The following is a 21,632-nucleotide window of genomic DNA, read 5'->3' as shown; positions in this document are numbered from 1 at the left end:
AAATGTTCTAATTACTGATTTTTCGAATTTATTTTTCCTTACCAGGAAATATATGACTGCAAAATACAGGGGAAAACTACAGGAGACATTTTAGAAATGTGATCAACTGCTTCATAACCTTTCCTAAACTCCTGGCAAGGTAATGACATACAGGGCAATAAAAAACTGACACTGTCTGGGTTAGAAATAAGCTTCAAATATTAACCTATTTGTTCTGAGAGGAAAGACTAATAGGCTGTTAAACTGACTAATCACACCTAGCTCATTTCAGTTCCTTATCATGCATCCCTACCCTCGCCAGGTAGTACACCAGTATATCGTCAGATCGACTTCTCCCAAGAATTCCATGACTGAGAATTCTTTCCCACCTCTTTGAAATGGAGAAGCTACAAACATTAGAGAGGTGAAGGGATCTGCTCGGGGTCACACAGGCAGTAAATGCCCAGCCTCCAGGTTCTCCAACCTGCGCGCCTTTGGTTCCGCCCCTTGCTTTCATGCCCACACCTCTTCACGTGGTCAACTTCGGATCCTCAAACGGATCTTAGCTTATGAGACCTGCTACACAGCAGAGCCTTCCTGCTCCGACCCCACACCAACCTGGTCTGCGAGGTACCCCTCTAACATCTCAGCTCGCCCCACCTAAACCGTGCACACTGTATCGTGTAGCATGCCTACTTGTCTTTGGTCTCTGCTAAAGACCAGGACTAGCTAAAGGCCAAGACTTCTCCTCAAAGGATCCAACACACAGCCAAGTACCCAGTAGGCCCTGCAAAAACAGCAGCCTGGTGCTCCAGCTCTCACTACACTGACATAAATCGATAGTCCCAAAGCCCCGACATTTTGAAGGCTGTTCAGGGAAGGTCAATGAACTGAATTTTAAATCCTTCATGGTATTGATATTATAAAGTTGTTTATTTAGCAGGAAAAAAATCACTGTACGATATCCAAAATAACATCCAAACTAAGATCACTTTCTCATCAGTGTCACAGCACCTAAGAACCACTTCCAAGTGTACTGACCTTCCACATCAAATAGCGAAATGTATAATAACACACTCAACAGGAAATTTTCCATTTGGATACATTATCATCTACTCTTCAAATAAGATGATACATCCTGACAGATATAGTCTTTCTGCAGAGAACTGCAGAAGAATAATGTAGCCATTCATTTTAATTTCCACTTTGTAAGACGCTAGGGGTTTCTGATAATTCACCAGGGAAAATTACAGATCATATGTTATATTTACTCTTTGTATCTTAAGCACCAAGTGGTGCTTGGTAAGTATTTGTTCATAATAGAATTAAATTTTGTCCCTGGTACTTTTAAAAATCTCAGCATAAAAAAGAAAAATTGCTCTTCTCTGCATATTTGAGGCAGTCCCTTGGCATTCTCAGATTTTACATTCCCGATTTTGATTCTTTGAGGGCAGTCCTAAACTTCCATGATACGTAAATTATAATCTGGCTAAGGACCAAATCTGAACCGTGAAATCTGAAGTGAAGTTGAAGCAGATACAGAAGCAAGTTACTTAACTAATGAGAGACCAAAGCTTACCACTCAGACCATCAGAGAAGCTAATTTTAAATTTTTGAAACTTTGTTCCTTTGCAAAAAAGTACTTCCGCTAGAGAGACAGTCTTTTCTGCAGACCATTAAAGTGGAAAGGCCTAAGAGGCAGAAGAAAAAGAAGTGACTCTTGGCCAGAGAACAGAAATTCCTAATACATAGGATGACTATCGAAGGGGCCAGTGGCGTGGTTTAAAGGCGTCGGTCTCCCCTGGGCTCTACCAGCAAACCAAAAGCAGTTTCACGTAACCGTTTACAAGAGTCCAATCAGCACATAACTACATTTTGTGAGGGAAATTACTCTGGAATTCACAAAATCTGTATATTTGCACTGGGCTCAGTTGATAGTCTCTGAACATGTCTGGGATCTAGTGTAGTTTAATAAGATATTCAGTGGTGCATAACTGATTAGGCAGTATATTCTTTTAAAAATATTTCAAAGCGTCACAGGGTTTTACAGCTGGAAGGGACTAGGGGTCATTAACTGATGGAGGCAAAGGCTTGTCCTCAACCGCACTCTGAAGTGCAGCAGGGCCAGGCAGAGAACAAGATCGAGGGCCCCCTTTTCTACAGCCGCGGGTAGACAAGAGGTGCCACTTAAAGATGCTACAGGACTGATGGCTATGCTCTCGGTGGTCACCCCGCCCAGCAGGCCATAGTGCAAGAAGGAAAACTGAGTCCTGTCAGATCTCCGAGAAAATGAGCACTGAAGCCTCCAGAAGAATCCGAGGTCTGACCAACTCCAAGCCCACGACCCTTCCCTTACATCGGGACAGCTTGTGATACATTTATATTCTCATAAACCCTCATCATCACAAGAAACAAACTAATATTCAAACACATCAGTTCCCTCAGAAATTAGCCCTTAATAAAGATATTTGCTCAGCAGTGGCCATGTTTTCCCTTTCTGTTTCCAACGTCAGTAATAATTCACTGGGTGAAGCAAATTTATTATTAAAAAAAAATACGATCAGTAAGTTACTCTCATGCATAAACATATGGTCCCTGAATCTTAAAATCCGCTCTTAAAATTTCAGAAATTATATGCCAAATTCTAGACAAATTTCAGAATTACCAACAATTTCCAAAAATTAGACTCTTAAGTATTATGAGCGGTTCACTTCTGAGATGCTCATCACAAAAAGAAACAGGAGATACTAAGAATTCTGAAGCATCCTCCACTAACCATCAATGCTTTGCTTTCTGAGGTTTATTTCAGGACCCAGAAGCAGTAGCTGAATTTACTCCTCAGCCAGCATACATTATCTAAACAGTTACCAAAAATACTCTAGCAATCTAAGTATCTTCCTAAATCTGAGCAGACTGTTTTAACTTTTTTCCCCAAGAGCCCATATAATGTAGAAAACTGAGAAAAAGAAGAACCTCTCTATGTAAATTTCAAAGTGATCCTCTTCTTCTAGTTATTATTCTCTGTAGTGGATCCTTATTTTGCTCTGGCACCAAGCCAACAATTGATTGGTAGAAATGGAAGAGTCACTAGCCCACATCGACTCTATCACAACAATCTACAATTATTTGTTTTGCCAAAATCCACTCCCACACCCAAAAAAGGCAGGCCGACAGACTGCTGACCCACATGGTTGCTCTTTGCACACTTTAAATGAGCCGGTTCTAAGTCAACGAGATGCCAAAGCTACCAAGGCCAGGTACAGCGGGAGCAGGCTCTGGCAGTATGTCTCTGGCCTGAGCTGCGCACAGGAGCAGGAGTGAGCCCCACGGCCTGGCTACGCCCTGCGGCTGGCACACGGCTGATTAAGAAGGTGGGTGAAATAAATATTTCCCAGTTGATAGTATAGGGTAGGTATTTACCTGATGTACACCTCACATCATACACAAATGCTAAATGTTTACACCTTGAGAAGTAATTGTTGCTGCCGGTACGAGCTCTTAAACCACAGTTCATTTTCTCTGTGCCCTCTGGAGAATCTGGGGTTAAAGTACATCACTGATCGTATAAAGACATGACCACACATCAGCATCAACAGTAACTGAAACACAATGCCAATATTTTACACACACAGAGCCTGTACATGAGAAAGACTAACCAGGGCCCAAGAAAGATCCCTTTGCAGCTGCCTCGAACATTTCATCAAAAGGCCAATCATCTTAATTTAGGAATTTTTCCACCTACCAAGACTTTCTGCAGTTTTGCAGAGGATGATAAAAACATGAGGTATGCACAAACCTGGGGCACAGAACACTGTGAAAACAGGCATGTGGTTTGGTGGCTTGCTCCGGGTTAGGGGGTGAGATGCCTTAAAACATAAAATACACTTTTTACAAAAATTATTATTATAAGTGATCTCCACTAATAACGGAAAGATAAAACCAGTAATTTATAAAAGAGGCTAAAAATGCAAAAGATGAAGAGAAATGAGGGGAAAATGATCATGCTAACAGTTCATTTCCATATCATTCCCCAAAGTCCCAGATTTCTTCCAACAAAGTACCTCAAACCTTTAAACAGAAAGGCTTCGAAAAGTTGCTTTTCAGCTTTTAACACCATAACTGACAATGAAACAACTAACGAACACAATGCACATTTCCAAACTGACAAAAACTGGGACGATTACACTAAAGTTAGAATTACAAGCAATGGACTAAAAACAAACCAAAAACACCATTACTGTTCCTTGGAGGGAGGATTTACTCATAAACTATGAAGTAGCAAGCTTAACGGTTATAAAAAAAAGCTTATTTTATTTACATGTTAATAGCTAACAATTTTAAATTTTGACAAGAAAACTATTTATTCATTTAGGAGGATGAAAATATCCTGGAAATAGATGGAGCAATGGTTGCACAACAATGTGAATGTACTTAACGCCACTGAACTGTACCCTAAAGTGGCAAATTTTATGTAATGTACATTCTGCCACAACCAAAAAATACACACATATATAACTTTTTTAGCATCCCATATTTAGAAAAAAAAGTGGTCTAGAATTTTCTCCTGGATTTCATCAAATATAGCTTCCCTTCTAGAGTCACTTAATAAGGAATAACTTCTACTCTGATTCTCAAATTTCATCATTTATCAAGGCCCAAGGAGACAGAGAAGCGCATCTTAACAGAATGGAGGTAACAGAGGCCAAACCTACTCCATGCTGCTGCTGCTGCTGCTAAGTCGCTTCAGTCGTGTCCGACTCTTAGCGACCCCATGGACTGCGGCCCACCAGGCTCCTCCATCCATGGGATTTTCCAAGCAAGAGTACTGAGGTGGGGTGCCACTGCCTTCTCCAAAACTTCAGTTCAAAAGAACTGCCTTGCTGTGATAGATCTACTCCAGATTTTGCTGCCATCCTACCAAAAATAAGAAAATCTATGGATAGATGAGATATGCTCAAGATTTTACGGCTTTAGTCTCTTTCCTAGCAATGAATACCAATCAAGAAACAGATCAGTTTCATCATCAGTTCACCTACTGGACTCCATAGCCTAATATCCTTGTTGTTGTTGTTCAGTCGCCTAGTCATGTCCTACTCTTTGCAACCCCATGGACTGCAGCACAACATGCCTCCCTATCCCTCAACATCTCCCGAAGCTCAGGCCCACTGCATCCGTGATGCCATCCAGCCATATCATCTGATGCCCCCTTCTCCTTCTGCCCTCAATCTTTCCCAGCATCAGGGACTCTATCAATGAACCAGCTGTTCATATCAGATGACCAAAACACTGGAGTTTCAGCTTCAGCATCACTCCTTTCATCGACTATTCAGAGTTGATTTCTCTTAAGACTGACTAATTTGCCCTCCTTGCTGCCCCAGGGACTCTCAGGAGTCCTCTCCAGCACCACAGTTTGAAGGCATCGATTCTTTGGCACTCCACCTTCCTTACTATCCAGCGCTCACAGCAGGACGTGACCACCGGGAAGGCCATAGCCTTGACTATATGGACCTTTTTACCTTGGCATTGATCTATTCAGAAGTAGGTTTAAAAAACTGATTTCTGGATCCTATTCAACTAAGTAAATACAAGGAAACCGTTTCCTTAGAATTACTCGGAGTTAAAGACTTTGAAAATAGAACATATTTGTTGAAAACTTACTGTGAAAACACATATTTTACTTTGATAAACTCACTCACTCAGTTAGTGAGTTTAATTAGGGGTTTCCCTGGTGGCTCAGCTGGTAAAGAATCTGCCTACAATGCGGGAGACCAGGGTTCAATCCCTGGGTTGGGAAGATCTCCTGGAGAAGGGAACAGCTGCCCACTCTAGTATTCTGGCCGGGAGAATTCCACGGACTGGATAGTCCATGGGGTCTTGTCTGATATGACTGAGCAACTTTCACTTCACGGCACTCAATTAACATGAATCGTTAAAACTACAGTATACCTGTATCAACAATTTCATTCATTCCAGTGGCATACGGCAAAATAAGTGGATGCTTAACAATATTTAGGTAATTATACCTAAGTCATTTTAGGCAAATTTCTAAGAGAAAAAGTCACAAACATATAAAAAACATTTTAGGTCAAAATTAATTCACTCAACCACTCAATTAAACCAAAAAAGGCCGCTCAAGTCTTATATAAACAGCCTCCAAACTGGAAAAAGCAATACTGTGTAACAGATCTACACCCACATAAATACGCCCCTGGTGGATGAGCAGTTTTGCCTGGTTGCTCCCCAACTCCACACCCCGGGAAACAAGGACTTGGGACTCCTCAGCCTCTAGCATGCACACAAAGCAAGAACGCAGCTCTCCTTTACACGCCCACAGTGATCTCCTGATAAAGAAAGACCCCTCTAAAAAGGCACGTGTTCAAAAACTACCCAATTCCCAAAAGGCCAAGGACAGGGATATGGCCCTCAAGTAAAAAGAGGATTGTAAAATGTCATAAGTTGTTGTAATATCCATTTTGAAAATCTATATATTACCCCCAAAATTAATGGAACTTGAGTTTTATTAATACTCATTCTGAGCCTCCATGAATCTGTTGTTTTAAGAAACACACAAGAGTTCTTTCAAACACAAATATTTAAGACTCAAATTTATATATCTACACACAGCCCAAAATGAAAGTGACACAAGTGAAATACTAGTTCCCCTTCCTCAAATATGGATCAAAGCACACAGATCAATTAAGTGAGCAGTGTCAAGCTCCTGCAGAGAAGGAAGAAAAACCTCTCCACTCAGGACACGAGGAAAAAAGCTAACAGTTTCCTATGCCAACACGCCCAAAATTTATATCTCCAAGTTAGTCTTCAAAATAAGCTGCAAAATTTTATAGAAACCAGCCCCCCCCCCAAAAAAATTTTTTTTTAAATGAAACTACTTTCTTGCTAGGAGAGAACAGGGTTAAATAAACAAAATGATCATCTTTTTGGTTTGCCTGTCACACTGGTATTTATCTTAGGGAAGTAAGTTAAGTTCCTATTACATCAGAATTCTTTTTTTTATTCAGATACACCCAGCTCCAAATTATAAAGTAATAAAGTCCATTCATGTAGACCTGAAAATTCAACCACCCTCTGTTACATCTGTTTTCTTTAAAATGTGTCTATGTCTAATAAAACTACCAAATGGGTTGTATATTAAGAGACTTCCTCTACACTGTCTTACATTTTTTAAATCGGTTCTCAAGCCAGAATTAATATATTTTTATGCCAGAGTGAAGATGTTATTCTTACAGTTTTAATGAAAGAAAATGGTAGTTAAAAGGTAGTTCATTAGTACAAGTGTCTAGGTGTGATTTGGAATATTTCCATATCCACAACACAATTCAGATGCTTCTGATACAACATGACATGGGAAAAATGGAATGAGTATAAAAAGCTTTGCCAAAAATTCATTCCTGAATATAGATAAAAAAACAAAACCAAAGAAAAATGAGGGATTAGGGCTTATTACAGATGCAAGGTAAGAATATGTTGTTCCCTGGAAAATATGTATTGATTTTGTGTTAATATAAACATAAATTTAAGTGACAGCTGTCTTACAGAGTAGTTGCCTTAAAAAAAAAAAAAAATGCCAAAAGTACACAGAAATCAGGATCCCCAATGAAAACAATTTTAGGCCATGCACAATTTCATTTCAGATAACCCAGAAAAACAGAAAACAGTTGACATTTTTCATCGTATTTTCTTTGTTTTTTAAATGAACCACAGTTGCCAATTCCACCTCCTCTTAACGATGGGGCAGCTGGCCAGTCATAGCTCAGCAAATATATCAATTTAGTCCACAAATACTTCTTTACAAGAGTTAACATATCATATAGTATAACAGTGTACTGAGTGGGAAAGTGGGAGTGTTATAATGTATCTTATACAAATTTTAAGGTAATCAGGAACCAGCCTGTAAGTCTCATTACTTACAAACCTTACTGCTTTTAAATCAGCTAATCAGTTTTCTTTTAATGGTAAATAAGGCTTTTTTAAAAATTATGTTGTATTACATTCTATAAAATTAAAGTTAAAATAGCACTAATGAAATTCAGCACAAATATGAACATCCCAAAATCTTAGATATGTGAGCAGACCTCAGTATTCCTTTTGAGATTGCTTTATCTGAATACTTTATCTCACAAAACCCACTAAGTATATTGTAAAATGCCTTATTCCACTTTTTAAAAAGACCCTCCCATTACAATATACACCCGTTTTGTTCTCAATTACAAAAACATTTGCCACCCAATGTAAACCATTCCTAAAATCAAAAATGAAACTAACCGTGCTAAAGCCATGAGAAAATGTAATAGTATCCCATGGCCTATAGTTACATAGTAATCTAATGTTTTGGACAAACAACTGGTCCTTAGTATAACTGTCATAACAAATACAAAAGAATAGCAGCCTTCCAAAAAGAAAAAATACCAAAAACACATTCCACATGTTATACGGTATAGTACCTACAAGAAATCAGTGAATCTAGGTCATATGCCCGGCAGTTTTCCTCCCCCCTTAAAAACAAAAAAGCTATTCCTAAGGGTCATACTGAGGACATAAAGGATTCACTCTCATTCCAAGAAAACAAAATACTTAAAATGATTGGTACCATTATGAAGAAACACCGTAAAGTAACACCGACCTACATCTGCCTCTATCATCCTCGTTACTGGCTTAGAGAGATGTGAATTCTAAACTGTCCCTTTAAAAGGAAGCTGACAAAGCAAATCTTTTCAAAATTAATTACGTGGGTTTATTTACACAAAGTCTTCCTATGTTTTTACCTATCCAAATCAAAAAAATCAGAATCCCCAGTTTTCTATGAAGAATAGGAAAATGTATTATCATTAACTCTAAAACTCTACTAACTGAAGATTAGAAAGGAGTGGACTCCCAACGTCCTCAGCCCGGGATTCACATGATTATCTGTTAAAAATTCAGTACTGCATACATTCTGACAAGTCTCTCATCTAAAATAAGGTTATTATTAAAATACACCTTCCTAAAGCAAATGAGCTAAGTAAAAACAGATATTACAGCCACCATTATTCCTTTTTAACATATTTTAATGTTAAAAAAGTTTTAAAAATTCTAATGTCCATGAAAGAAAAACTATTTGGAAGAAGCCCAGCACAATTTGCATGTAATATAGTTTCCCTAAAACATTGTGTAAGCAGTTCAAATAAGGCTCACATAACCTAATCTAGCAAAACAATCAAAGGGGGGAAAAGATTTCTGAGGCATTTGCTTCCAAATCAGAAGCAAATATAAAATAATTTTTAAAATTTCACAAGAAGGTCCATTTCTTCCCTTTTAACTGTTGTCTGCAGAAATTATTATAGTTTCCCCACTTCATGTTTTCTTAAACATCACATCCAATTCTAACTGAAACTCCTCATCCACTAACTTCTAAAAACGATCAGAATTTTAAAGCACAACTTACCAGAAACATAGTTTTAATCTTGTTATAAAGCGAATTAAGTATTACTGAAATATACCACTGGCTATCAGAATCATGACATTTTTAATGTTACAAGTTTTAATTTTATATTAAACTACATGTGATGACATAATTCCAATTTTTTCATGGTTTAATCCATAAAGGGTTATTTTATAAAAGCTTTCCAAAATCCAGAAATTGGTAAAATTCTTGGTTTAATTTTTTTTCAATTGCCATATCCTCACCCTACAATTATAGCGAATGAGATATGTAATGGCCATGCTGAGACTGTCAAACAGCTGAATTTTCTAACTGCCCAATACTGGACACCAGTGTGATGTTTTTAGGTATTTAATCCTCTTATTAGTAACTGTGATTCATAATAATTTAAGCTTTAAATAATATTTCACCTTACATCTGCATGTAATAGAGCTCAGTTATTATTTGTGGCAAGAATTTTTGTGACTGTACTGCTCAGCACTTCTATTTACATCAGCAGTGCTAAATGCCCAATGGTGAGAGGGGAGCCAATCAGATGGCAGATTAGATGTCAACTCAGAGGCAGCTGTCTGGAGACTATTACAGCCAGTTTACCTCCACAATTCAAATTCCAAACCTTGCAAAGGAGATCAAGTCAGTCTTTAGGCTCAGCCTCCGAGCGAGAAACAGCAAGAGTGCAGGACTCTTCCTAATAACGCTGCAGGACTTGGGGGGGGACAGGAAATTAAAAATCCAAATAAATCTGATTCAAAAAGATCCATTTTCACTGGTCTGCTCCCTCCCTGGGTTCGCTGACTAAAAACGTACGCCTAACCCACGATCCAAATAAGTTCAGTTTAACCGGAATGTGTTCCTTTAACGCAGCCTATCCGTTGAAGGTGACTCCTTTCAAGCAGCCTGCAAGCCAAATAATGGATTTCCCCGGCTTATTCTTGGGAATGAATCGATATATTTTAGGGTCGTTTTCCTCCCCATCGTTCTAAGACGTGGGTACTCTTTTTGGCTACTAAACGCTCAAAACTCGAAGCCCGCGTCGAATATCGCCGAATGCCTGGGCACAACTACGAAACACACGCTCGGCTGCCACAAAGCTAACCTTTTTTTTTTTTTTTTTTCCTCCTGCCTTCACCTTGTGAGCTCTAAGAGGGAAAAACGCGGTGTGGCCTGAGGTAGGACAAAGTTCCTCATTCTTTCCTCAGTTCGAGCTCATGGTGGGCGCTACCCGAGAAGCGGGGGGCAGTTATTTCTCCTCAGACCCTACCGGCCCGGAGCGCCCATTTCTGTGGTAAAAATAAATAAATATATAAAATAAAGCTGCCCGAACGGTCCCCGGCGCCCACACGGCTTCCCGGTGGCGCGGTCCCGGCCGCGCGGCTCGGCGCCCGGGGCGGGGGTGTCGAGGCGGGCGCTCGGCGACCGGCCACCGCGGCGCCCGTCCCGGGCCTCGGCGAGGGACCCCCTTTCCGCCCCCCGGGGCCCCGGGCCGCGCACTCCGACCCTGCGCGCCGCCGGGCCTCGGAGCGAGGCAGCCGCGAGTTAAAATGGCTTTGGGCGCCTCGCCCCCCCACCTCCTCACCTCCGCCTCACACACACACACCACCACCACCCCCCCACCAGGGCCGAAGACGCAGAAAAAGTAACGCGGAAAGAAAAGAAACTACAGGGCTCGCAGCGCGCGGCGAGGCCGCCGCGGCGGAAGCAGGCCCGGCCGGCGCGGGGGTTACCTGGGATCTGCCCATGGTCGGGCCGGGGGTGCCGGGGCTCATCGCCGGGTGGCTCCTTTGTTGCGCGGCCGCCCAGGCCGGGCTGGCAGCGGCGTACTGGGCGCCCATGTCCTTGCCCAAGCCCATGCCCGCGGCCGCCTGCTGGCCGCCCGCCGCCGCCCCCGCCGCCGCTGCCGCCGCCTGGGACTGGGGCTGCGACGGCGGCGGCGGCGGCGGCGGCGCGCTGGGGCTGCTGTAGTCCGGGTAGCTGCCGCCGTAGCTCCTCATCATGGGGCTGGGCGAGGTGAGCAGCTGGTTGAGGGTCGGGGTGGCCCCCGACGGGTGCTGGTTCTGCCCGGCGAAGCGCTGGAAGCCCCCCGTCGCCGCCGCCGCCGCTGCCGCCGCCGCCGCGCCGGCGGCCGCCTTGCTGAGGCTCGCGGCCCCGCCGCCCCCGGGGCCCATCATCATGCCGCCGCCCTGCTGCCGGGGGGAGCTCAGCACCCCGTACCCCGAGGACGAGCCCCCATAGCCGCCGCCGCCGCCTCCTGCTGCTGCTGCTGCCGCCGCCGCCGCGGCCGCCGCCGCCACAGCTCCCGCTCCTCCTGCTCCTCCTCCTCCTCCTCCTCCTCCGCTGCCTCCTCCTCCTCCTCCTCCTCCTCCACCGCCGCCGCCGCCGCCGCCCGCGCTGGGCCGGCTGTAGCCCGGATAATGGTTGTACTGGCTGTTGGGGTACCCTTCGTGGGAGTTCTGCAGGGGGTCCATGCTGTTGGGGGCTCCGGCGGCAGCTGAGGCGGAGTGCATCAGCCCCATCCCGGGGCTTTGTTGTCCGCCATGTTGATCAAAGCAAGGCCCAGCGCGGCCACCGGGGCCGCCGCTAGCTGGGGCAGCGCTGCCATAGTAATTATTAAACTCCGAGACGGCGGCCGGGCCGCCTCCGCCGCCCCCGGGCACGGCGACCGGCGGCGGCGGCTGCTGCGCGCCCAGGCCCGGCTGCTCGAACCGGCCGCCTGCCGGTTCCCCCATCTTGGGCGGCGCGTCGTCCTCGTCGCCCGGCTTGCTCAGCAGCGGCTGGCCCGGGGGCTCGGCCTGGCTGCCCGCGGCGGCACCGTCCTTGGCGCCTCCATGTTGCGGCTGCTCCATGTCGGCACCGGGCTGAGGCGTGCCGCCGCCCGCGCCGCCGAGGCTGTTGTTGTTGGAAATGGGATGTTGGTGCTGCTGCTGCTGCTGCTGTGGTTGCTGCTGCTGCTGCTGGAACTGGTTTAGCTGCTGCTGTAGTGCGTGGTGGTGGAGGTGGTGGAGGTGGTGGGCATGGTGGTGGTGGTGGTGTTGGAGGTGGTGGGCATGGTGGTGGTGATGGTGGTGGTGCTGCTGCTGGTGGGGCGCTGCGGCGGGGGCTTCGCCAACGGTTTTCAGTTTGTGGTTGGGGAGCAGCCCCGTCTCCATGGCCGAGCCCGGGCCCGACGAGGAGGAAGAGGAGGACGCCGCCGCCGCCGCGGCGGAGGAGGAGGAGGAGGAGGACAGCGCGGCGGCGCTTCCACCCTCCGCCTCGGAGCCGCCGCTCTTGGCGCTGTTAGTGCTGGCGGCGACCGCGGCCGCGGCGCTCGCGTTATGGGCCATGTTCAGTTCGTGACGGGGGTGCAGGGAGTGGTGGTGCACATTACTCAGGCCGCTGCCGTCGCCGCCCCCCAGCATGGGTCCCGGTGCCGCCGCGCCGCGCGCCCCCGCCTCCAGGCCCCGGGCCCCGGGCGCCGGCCGCGGCCCGGGGGGCGCCCGCCGCTCGCCGCTGCCCGCCCGCGCTGCTGCTGCTGCTCGCGCGGCCATGATCACCGCGGCGTGGCGAGGCCGGGCGGGGGGGGTGCGGGGGGAGACAATAAAACCCACTTTTTAGTCTGCGGCCCCTCCTGTGCGCATCCACACGCCCCGACGGGAATCGAGCGAGCCCCCTCCTTACTCCCCTCCCTCCACGGGCCCCGCCGGAGCCGAACCGGGGGTCTACGCCTTACGGTCTGGGCCTGTTCCCGCTGTGTGATTTCAGGGTGAAAGTTTTTAGTGCAGGTTTAAATGAAACTTTTTCTCTTTTTCCTCTCTACCCCGGATATGGGTAAAAATACACGACTGACTTGAGCCGCTCGGGCCCAGCATAGCTTGAGAGGGAGCCGGGCGAGCCCGAGCAACTATTATCCACTTCTCTCTGCTCGGGCGCACTCGCAAAACGCGGACTGGACTCAGCCCTGGGCCGCCGCGGCCCGCGGGGCCCTGCGCCCTCCTGCCCGCCCGGCCCGGGTGCAGCCTCGCGGGCACTGGCGGCCCCGGACCGGGGAGCTCGGGTCCGGCCGCGCCGCTGGCGTCCGGAGCGAGGCGGGCGTGGGGCGACCGGAGGCTGCACTTTCCCCTCGTGCCTCCGTCGCCTTGCCAACCGGGCGTTCGCGTGTTTGTTTTCACGTCTAAAAGGCACCATACAAAGGTGGAAAACGAGTCTGACGAGCAGACAAAAGAGGGAGAGAAGGGCCGGGGAACAAAGTTGTCTGTCGGCCTCAAAGGTTACGAGGAGCCGACGGAGAAAGAAAATATTTGGGCAATCTGTGCAAAAGCACTGCCTCTCCCAAGAGTTATGTAATTTTTCAGCTTGTTAGCCTCTCTCCCTTGATTTCGGGCCATCAGTGTGATTCCCACAACTTCTTCAAACTGCAAAATTAGGAAAGAGTTTTAACTGAAGGTTAGCCTCATTCCAGACGCTCTGTGCCCTGTACACAGCAGGTACTCAATACATGCTTATTACTGACTGCACCTGCCCCAAAGAAATGCTGATATAATTTTTTTTTTTAAGGCAGTGTGTGTGTGTGCCTGCACGGTTAGTCCCTCGGTTCTGAGACTCTGCGACCCCATGGACTATAGCCCACCAGGCTCCTCTGTCCATGGGATTCTCCAGGCAAGGACACTGGAGTAGGGAGCCATTCCCTTCTCCAGAGGATTTTTCCGACTCGGGGATTGAACTGGGGTCTCCTGCATTGCAGGCAGATTCTTTACCATCTGAGCCACCAGGGAAGCCCACGTAGGCTTTATTAATGAAAACACAAAAGTATTCCCAAAGGAACATTTTCTCACAATGCACTTGCCTGTCTTCTCTCTGAAGGAAAGCCTTCAAATGTGTAGAGTGGTATGCTATGCTCCCAACAACTTGCACGTGGAAATTTAACTATTGGTGCCATAATAGAAAGAGCTAAGGTTTATCTCATGTCTTCATAAATCTGTATGACACCTTTCATCCTATTTTAGAGGTTAGGTGCACAGTTAACCCTCTTGATATGAGTTCATTTCTAAGTAATGTGAAACAAAACTAAAAGATATATGTTATATTTCATAAACATAAGATCAGTGATGATGTAAATCTATCGAATCTAATCCTACAGCAAAAATGTTTCACACTTTTTCTTCAAATACTATCCATTGTTTTATCACTTTTTGATGTTTTAAATGTTTTTATTATTGTGACTCTGTCACCTAGTAACATCTTGAATATCTTCCAAAGCAGGACTTCTTAACCTAAACAATAGCTCAGTTGTACTAGTGTGGACTCAGTTTTCATGGAGAGAAAGCATCTGAAACCAGAGCTTTCAAGAAGTCCTGCTAGCTGAAATGATATATATGATTTTGGTAGAATGTAGCTTTCTAAAATCATCTAATTCTTCAGCTTTCCATAAAGGTTATTTTAATTTATTTCAACTGCAGTGGTTATTTTTGTTTGCTTGACCAAGTGTAAATATGTTACTTGACTAAATAGGAAAGGATATATGTGGAAAACTGGTGACTGATGGTGGAGGAGGGGAATCAGGTGCATACCCAAGAGTCATTATAGAATGTAGAAACAACAAATTGCAAGTCTATGCAAACAACTGGAAAACAGGAGTTATATTATCACGTGTAAGTGAATAAGAGAAATGTAAGGTGAATTCATGTCAAATCATTCATCAGTTTTTGCCAAGAGAATACTACATCTTTGTTAGTGTGCCTCTTTGACATTTTCTCCTGGATTTTCTCCCTTTATATAGTCAAATACATACTAATTACATGATGATACCACATAAGTTGAATTTTTTGAGTTTTCATATGCAAATACAAATATATGTCTGTTTTGCATATGTGTTTATACATATATTCTAAACTCAATTACATATTTATGCTTTTAGACATTTATAGTCCAACTATGTACACATATAGTCATAAAAATACATTTTTTCCAACTGATAAAATATATCAACATCAGTTCTTAGAAGTACAGCCATATTTTGTGGCTTATTTTCACAACTAATCCTAAAAAGGGAAAATGAGTCACCAAGTTCACCTCTGGCCCTTTTCTTAACACTTTTTTTCTATATAGAAAAATCATGAAACTTGAAAAAAAAACCAGGTATATAGGGCGAAATCTCTTTTAATTGCTTTTGCTTCAGCAAGTCAACTAGAAGATTGGAACCAAGAGGCTATGAAAACGAGGCCCCCAGCACAATGAAGTCAGTCTGCTATAAAAGGCGACACTTGCCAGCTTCTCCTCCCCAATGGCAGCTGCCACACCCTAAAGCAGACAGAAGGCTCTGCAGTCTGCAAGGAAGCACAGCACAAAGCCCGCAGGACTTGGTTTTGTCTCCTAAACCACAGAGAATGCTAAAATACCTCTTCAAAAGCATCTTGCTGAAGGTAGTAGTGGGCTCCTCTTTATTCAACCTAGGCTTCTCAAACACATCATCTTGAGAAAACAAAAGAAAAGCCTCTTAACAGTTTCATTTAAAAATCCAGGACTTAATAAAATCGCAGTTATCGCGTCTGTTAGAAAGTCATGTAATAGGTTCACATTTCTCAAAAGCAAAGTCATGAAATAGTTTCACATTTCCCAAAAGCACGATTCGAACTGTAGATCATAGTTTCTGTTGTGTTAGTTGCCTCGATTATCCTATATGGAGATTCTACAGTAGTTTTCAAATGGAAAATAAAGTACTACAAATGACCGCATTCATTTTTCCTAATGAATTCTTTATTTTTACACCTCTTGCCTAAATTTCAAACCATAATGACAACTTTAATAAGTTACTCTAGCCACGAAGGAGCCGAGGAGGTGAAGGCCCAAAAGCTGCAGAGTGGGCTTACCCTGCCTGCAGCTGACCTGCCACCCATCGAATGCCCCACACCCTCACCGTTAGCCAGAGGATTACCCAGCACTTTATTAAACATTACTTTATGGTTACAAAAATGGGGTTGAGTTTGGTGGGGTTTTTTAATGTTATGAAAAACTGATATTCCAATACAATTCCCTCTGAATAAGTTTTAGGGCACTGAATAAAAGGCTCTTCAAACCTGCCCACTTAAAGAGGATTGAGCCAGATGGTAGTTTAAGAATGCCACAGTTCTGTTCTCCTTACCTCATCACACTGTTTGCTTTAAGATTAGTCCCCTTTTACTGTTCTGGTTATTTATTCAGTAACTGAAACTATCACGATTCACTAGCCATCATATTTCTCAATGTTCTTTACATAATTTGGAACCAATTTAGACTAAAGCCCTGTCAAAAGTTTTACAAATAAGAACTATTAAAGAATAAGGCTTTGGACACTTGCTTTCCTTTTAGATTTATGAGAAATGCTATGAATGGAGCTAATGGGATTTCCCTACTTATCTTGGTCAGGGACTTTAAAAAGCACTAAACAATTGTCCTTTTCACATCTCTGATTTAGATGTTAGCCGTGAATAAATCAGTAAATGCAAGATTACGGGATACAGCATTTGACCTGAAGCAACTATACAAATGTAGTAGTGGCCCATAAGTTTAGGATGCAAAACAACTAGGATCTGAAAACAAAAGTCTAGGCAAGAAATAATTTGAAGAAATGTGGGGACTCTTGACTAACGAGCACTACTATATTTACTAAGAATATTATAGTGGGTAAATAAACTGGATGGGGAGAGGGATAAACTACACTTTTTTTTTTTTTTCAACAAACTTGTCTAGAATCTAGCTTGTGACATTCCCTGAGAATAAAAAGAAAAATACTAGCTTCCTTCTGTCCTCAACAGGGGAGATAAACTGTTACCTAAAACATACTTATTGTTCAGTTGCTAAGTCGTATGCCTCTCTGCGACCTCAGGGACTGCAGCATGCCAGGCTCCTCTGTCTACTTTCTCACAGAGTTTGGTCAAATTCATGTTCATTGAGTCCTCGATGCTATCTAACCATCTCCCAGGTGGTGCAGTGGTAAGGAATCCACCTGCCAGTACAGTAGACATGGGTTCAATCCCTGGGTCAGGAAGATCCCCTGGAGAAGGAAATAGCAACCCACTCCAGTATTCTTACCTGGAGAATTCCATGGACAGAGGAACCTAGCTAGGTACAGTCCCTGGGATAGCAAAGAGTCAAACACGACAGAGTATACACACACACACACATTAGACATACTTAGGGCTGCCGTGAAACGTCATGGAGAATCTGGCCAGAAAAGAAGCGAGTTCAGACTTTCCTACCTAACAGCATTCCCTGCAGCTCTGCCTTGTTGGCTACCATTGGCTGGGCACCGAGCCCTAATCCTCAGTCTAGTTTGAAGTGATTCGGGAATCCCCAATGCTGAAACTAGACTTCCAGAACCCTAAGTCAGGTTCACCAGAGAGTGTGTGTGTGTGTTAGTCACTCAGTCGTGTCCAACTCTGTGACCCTATAGACTGCGACCCGCCAAGCTCCTCTGTCCATGGAATTCTCCAGGCAAGAATAGTGGAGTGGGTTGCCATTTCCTTCTCCAAGTTTCACCAGTGACTACTCCAATTCCTCTCCAAAGTCCCTGGAAACATAGTAACAGCAATGAAATAAATTATGTTTATTTCTTTAATACATTTTGGAACTCTGTACTATGCATCTTAGACTGTCCACATTTTGAATGTTTAATAATTTTTTTATTACAGCTTAGTTTAGAAATGTTCTATAACTTTTAGACAAATGTGTTCAATGGCATTTCTTCAGTTTATTCCCAGGATTGCCCTCGTTTGCCATCATCAGAATCACTTATTGAGCACCTACTAGTGTATTTTAATATTCTCTCCAATGATTAATTCATGTCATATATTCATCTGTATGGCTACTGATAACGTACTGCTTAAATAAAAGCACTTTATTGATAACATCACTCTAGTTCCTTGTAAGTAAATACTCAAAAAGTAAACATATTTAAGGTCATTTTGTATTAGTCAAGAATATAAAGGAAATCGTTTAGAGAGCTAATCTCAATTTATTGGAAAGATTTTAGCAACTTATCCGAAGGCCTGAATCTTTGTTATTGGTGATTAATTGCTTCTTAGTACATATAAATGTCTACAATAAAACTACTTATCAAGCACAATAAACTCCAAATAATAAATAACTCATGTGCATTAACGTAACGCATTTGTGATATTTATTTCACCCTCTTTATCTTCATCTTGTCCCTAATTCATTAAGAGAATCAGTTGGCACTCTAAAGGGTAAATTATTGACAGTCAAATCTGACTGTTCTCCTAAGGGCCAAAGGATTTGGTTATATGCTGTTCTTACACCAAATGACATAATTTCACTGGGGAATTTGTTTATCAGTGCATTCCTCTAGAAATGCCCAAGTGGTTAAGCATAAATATTTTTTCTATCCCTAACTTAAAGGATATTTTCACATTGTAGCGTGTTACTATAGGACTTAAAAGTGAGTGGCCTCCCTGGCGTCTGTCTGACCCTCAGACGTCTCCTCCCAGGCTGTCCTGTCTGTGGTCCTGGTGACCTGCTTTTCTCAGGGACCACGTGGGGTAAAGGTTTCCCTCCCAAAGGATAACCCACAGGAGCAGCTGGGCAGGCGGCTTCTTGATTCAACCCCATTCATTCAGCAGATAATTGCCGAGGCCTGCCTACTCCGCACCGGCCCTGTGCTCGACTCTGCGGCCACCACACTGAGAATTTTATTTTAAAAAAGGAACTTCCAGCTCTGTCCACTAGCTCGCCACTAATCAAGTGACCCCACGCAAAAGTGTCTAGCTGCGCAGAGAACGCGCTGGGAAGGAAAAGGCGCAGGGCTCTAGGAGGGCCTAGAACGAAGGCGCTGACGCAAGCCGGGGCCCCAGGGAAGGCTTCCCGAAGGAAACGTGGCTGAAACCCGAAGAGAGAGGAGAAATAACCCGGGCAGGAAGGGAAAGCGCGTCCCGGACGGCAGGAGGCGCGGGGCCAGTCCCCGCACCCGCCCGCAGCCCTTCTGTACCCGCGCTTGTCCCTCGAGCGCCGCGCGATGGGACCCGGGCCGGGCCTCCGCGCCCAGGGGGCTGACCCCGGGACCCAGGTGGTCACGCGGCCCTTGGGCTGCTGGGAAGAGAGGCGGGGCCGGAGCGAGTGGGCGTGGGCCTGGGGGCGGGCCCTGGGCATCCAGGCCCGCCTCCTTCAAGTGCGGAGCCTCCCCGTGCATAAGGACACTCAAGAATGATAAAAGAGCATCCTAAAGTGAGTCTGTTTTAATGGTTACACTTTTAAAAACATACTCAGCCTGGAAAATAGGAGGCGGTACAAGTGTGCTTTTCACAGAGCCCCACTGGCTGTGTGGTCTGTTGATGGATCACAAGTCTAAAAACAAATAGCAGCATCAGCACCTTTTCTTTCCGTCTAGTCCTTGTATCTCTAGGACTAAAGGAATAACCGTAACTGGCGACCACGCCGAAGCCAAAATTTGAGAGCCTTTGTGCCTCCTCTCCCAGTTCTCTGTCTTGACGGAGCATCCTCCATGTGAGAGATAAGAGATGGTGGAGGTGGAAGAAGGCAGGCAGGACCGTGGGGATGGAGGTGCAAGCTGGAATCAAGATTGCCGGGAGAAATATCAATAACCTCAGATATGCAGATGACACCACCCTTATGGCAAAAAGTGAAGAGGAACTAAAATGCCTCTTGATGAAAGTGAAAGTGGAGAGTGAAAAAGTTGGCTTAAAGCTCAACATTCAGAAAACGAAGATCATGGCATCTGGTCCCATCACTTCATGGGAAATAGATGGGAAACAGTGTCAGACTTTATTTTTTGGGGCTCCAAGATCACTGCAGATGGTGACTGCAGCCATGAAATTAAAAGATGCTTACTTCTTGGAAGGAAAGTTATGACCAACCTAGATAGCATATTCAAAAGCAGAGACATTACTTTGCCAACTAAGGTCCATCTAGTCAAGGCTATGGTTTTTCCTGTGGCCATGTATGGATGTGAGAGTTGGACTGTGAAGAAGGCTGAGCGCCAAAGAATTGATGCTTTTAAACTGTGGTGTTGGAGAAGACTCTTGAGAGTCCCTTGGACTGCAAGGAGATCCAACCAGTCCATTCTGAAGGAGATCAGCCCTGGGATTTCTTTGGAAGGAATGATGCTAAAGCTGAAACTCCAGTACTTTGGCCCCCTCATGCGAAGAGTTGACTCATTGGAAAAGACTCTGATGCTGGGAGGGATTGGGGGCAGGAGGAGAAAGGGATAACAGAGGATGAGATGGCTGGATGGCATTACTGACTCAATGGATGTGAGTCTGCGTGAACTCCGGGAGCTGGTGATGGACAGGGAAGCCTGGTGTGCTGCGATTCATGAGGTCGAAAAGAGTCAGACAGGACTGAGCAACTGAACTGAACTGAACTGAAGTGATTCCGAAGAGTCCACAATTTAAGAATGTGTGGATTTTTCACTGACCAAGGGCTTCCAACTGAGGATGTGAGTGAGGTCTTCAGCCAGAGCCTTACTTGCCATCCACTGAGTCCTGCTTGAGAATAGGGTGTCTAATTTGCACAGTCTCCTGCATGCTTGCAGCGGCCCTCCATGGCAGAGAGGGCAAGGAGATAACATTGATAGACTTTGGTAATCAATTAGATATAGGGGTAAGGAAATGGAAAGGTCGAGTTCCCACCTCTCCATTCTTTTACCATCTCCCCACCCCACCCCCCTTCCTGGTCCACACCAGTGATGAAGCAGCTGGAAACTCCAGCTTTTATCCCCACCATCCCGTCCATTTCACCCTATCCATCTATCCTACCCCTCCAACCGCTCTGATAAGCTAACTCTGTCCATAATAGAATCTTAGGCCTAAAAACAGCTTAGAAGTTTTAAGAAGCTGTGAAAAACTCATCAGATCCATACACTGTAGATGTTTTATGATGTCTGAGCTGTCTCTCTTACCTAGGAATTTGTAAAGTTGAGATGACCCATGGGAAACTCTTTGAAACAAATAAACCAAATGAGTTAACACTCAACCGATAAGTTACAGTTTGTCCCCTTCCCAGAGCCTCCTGTTTGCACAGCGCCAAGGACTGTTGTGCTTATCATCACTGATATAAAGGACACCTGTGTCCAGTGTAGCTCCTTCTCTCCTGGAGTTATGCAGTACGACTGCCCTGCTCCTTCTGCATTTGCGAGAGGCCAGCGCTATCATCTGCAGTCCCTGAAATGGGGCACTGGAAGAAAGGAGGAGCCCAGGCTGGAAAATACCCAGGCCTGGGCAGCATCCAT

General features: G+C 44.9%; 1 protein-coding gene across 11 annotated transcripts in view; it reads right to left on the bottom strand.

Annotated features, from left to right (window-relative positions):
- The window catches only part of ARID1B (AT-rich interaction domain 1B), a 424,945-nt gene extending 411,988 nt beyond the window's left edge, over positions 1 to 12,957 (bottom strand). For all 11 annotated transcript variants that reach the window (XM_060419862.1, XM_042253667.2, XM_015097501.4 and 8 more), the window contains exon 1: positions 11,143 to 12,957. In XM_060419862.1, the coding sequence (XP_060275845.1) occupies positions 11,143 to 12,942 (1,800 nt within the window). In that variant the 5' untranslated portion in view covers positions 12,943 to 12,957. The remainder of the gene's footprint in view (positions 1 to 11,142) is intronic.
- Positions 12,958 to 21,632: the final 8,675 nt, after the last annotated feature.

Source organism: Ovis aries, chromosome 8 (assembly GCF_016772045.2).
Source record: "Ovis aries strain OAR_USU_Benz2616 breed Rambouillet chromosome 8, ARS-UI_Ramb_v3.0, whole genome shotgun sequence".
NCBI lineage: Eukaryota > Metazoa > Chordata > Mammalia > Artiodactyla > Bovidae > Ovis > Ovis aries.
Note: the sequence above shows the minus strand (reverse complement) of the source record. Positions and strands in the feature narration are given on the sequence as shown.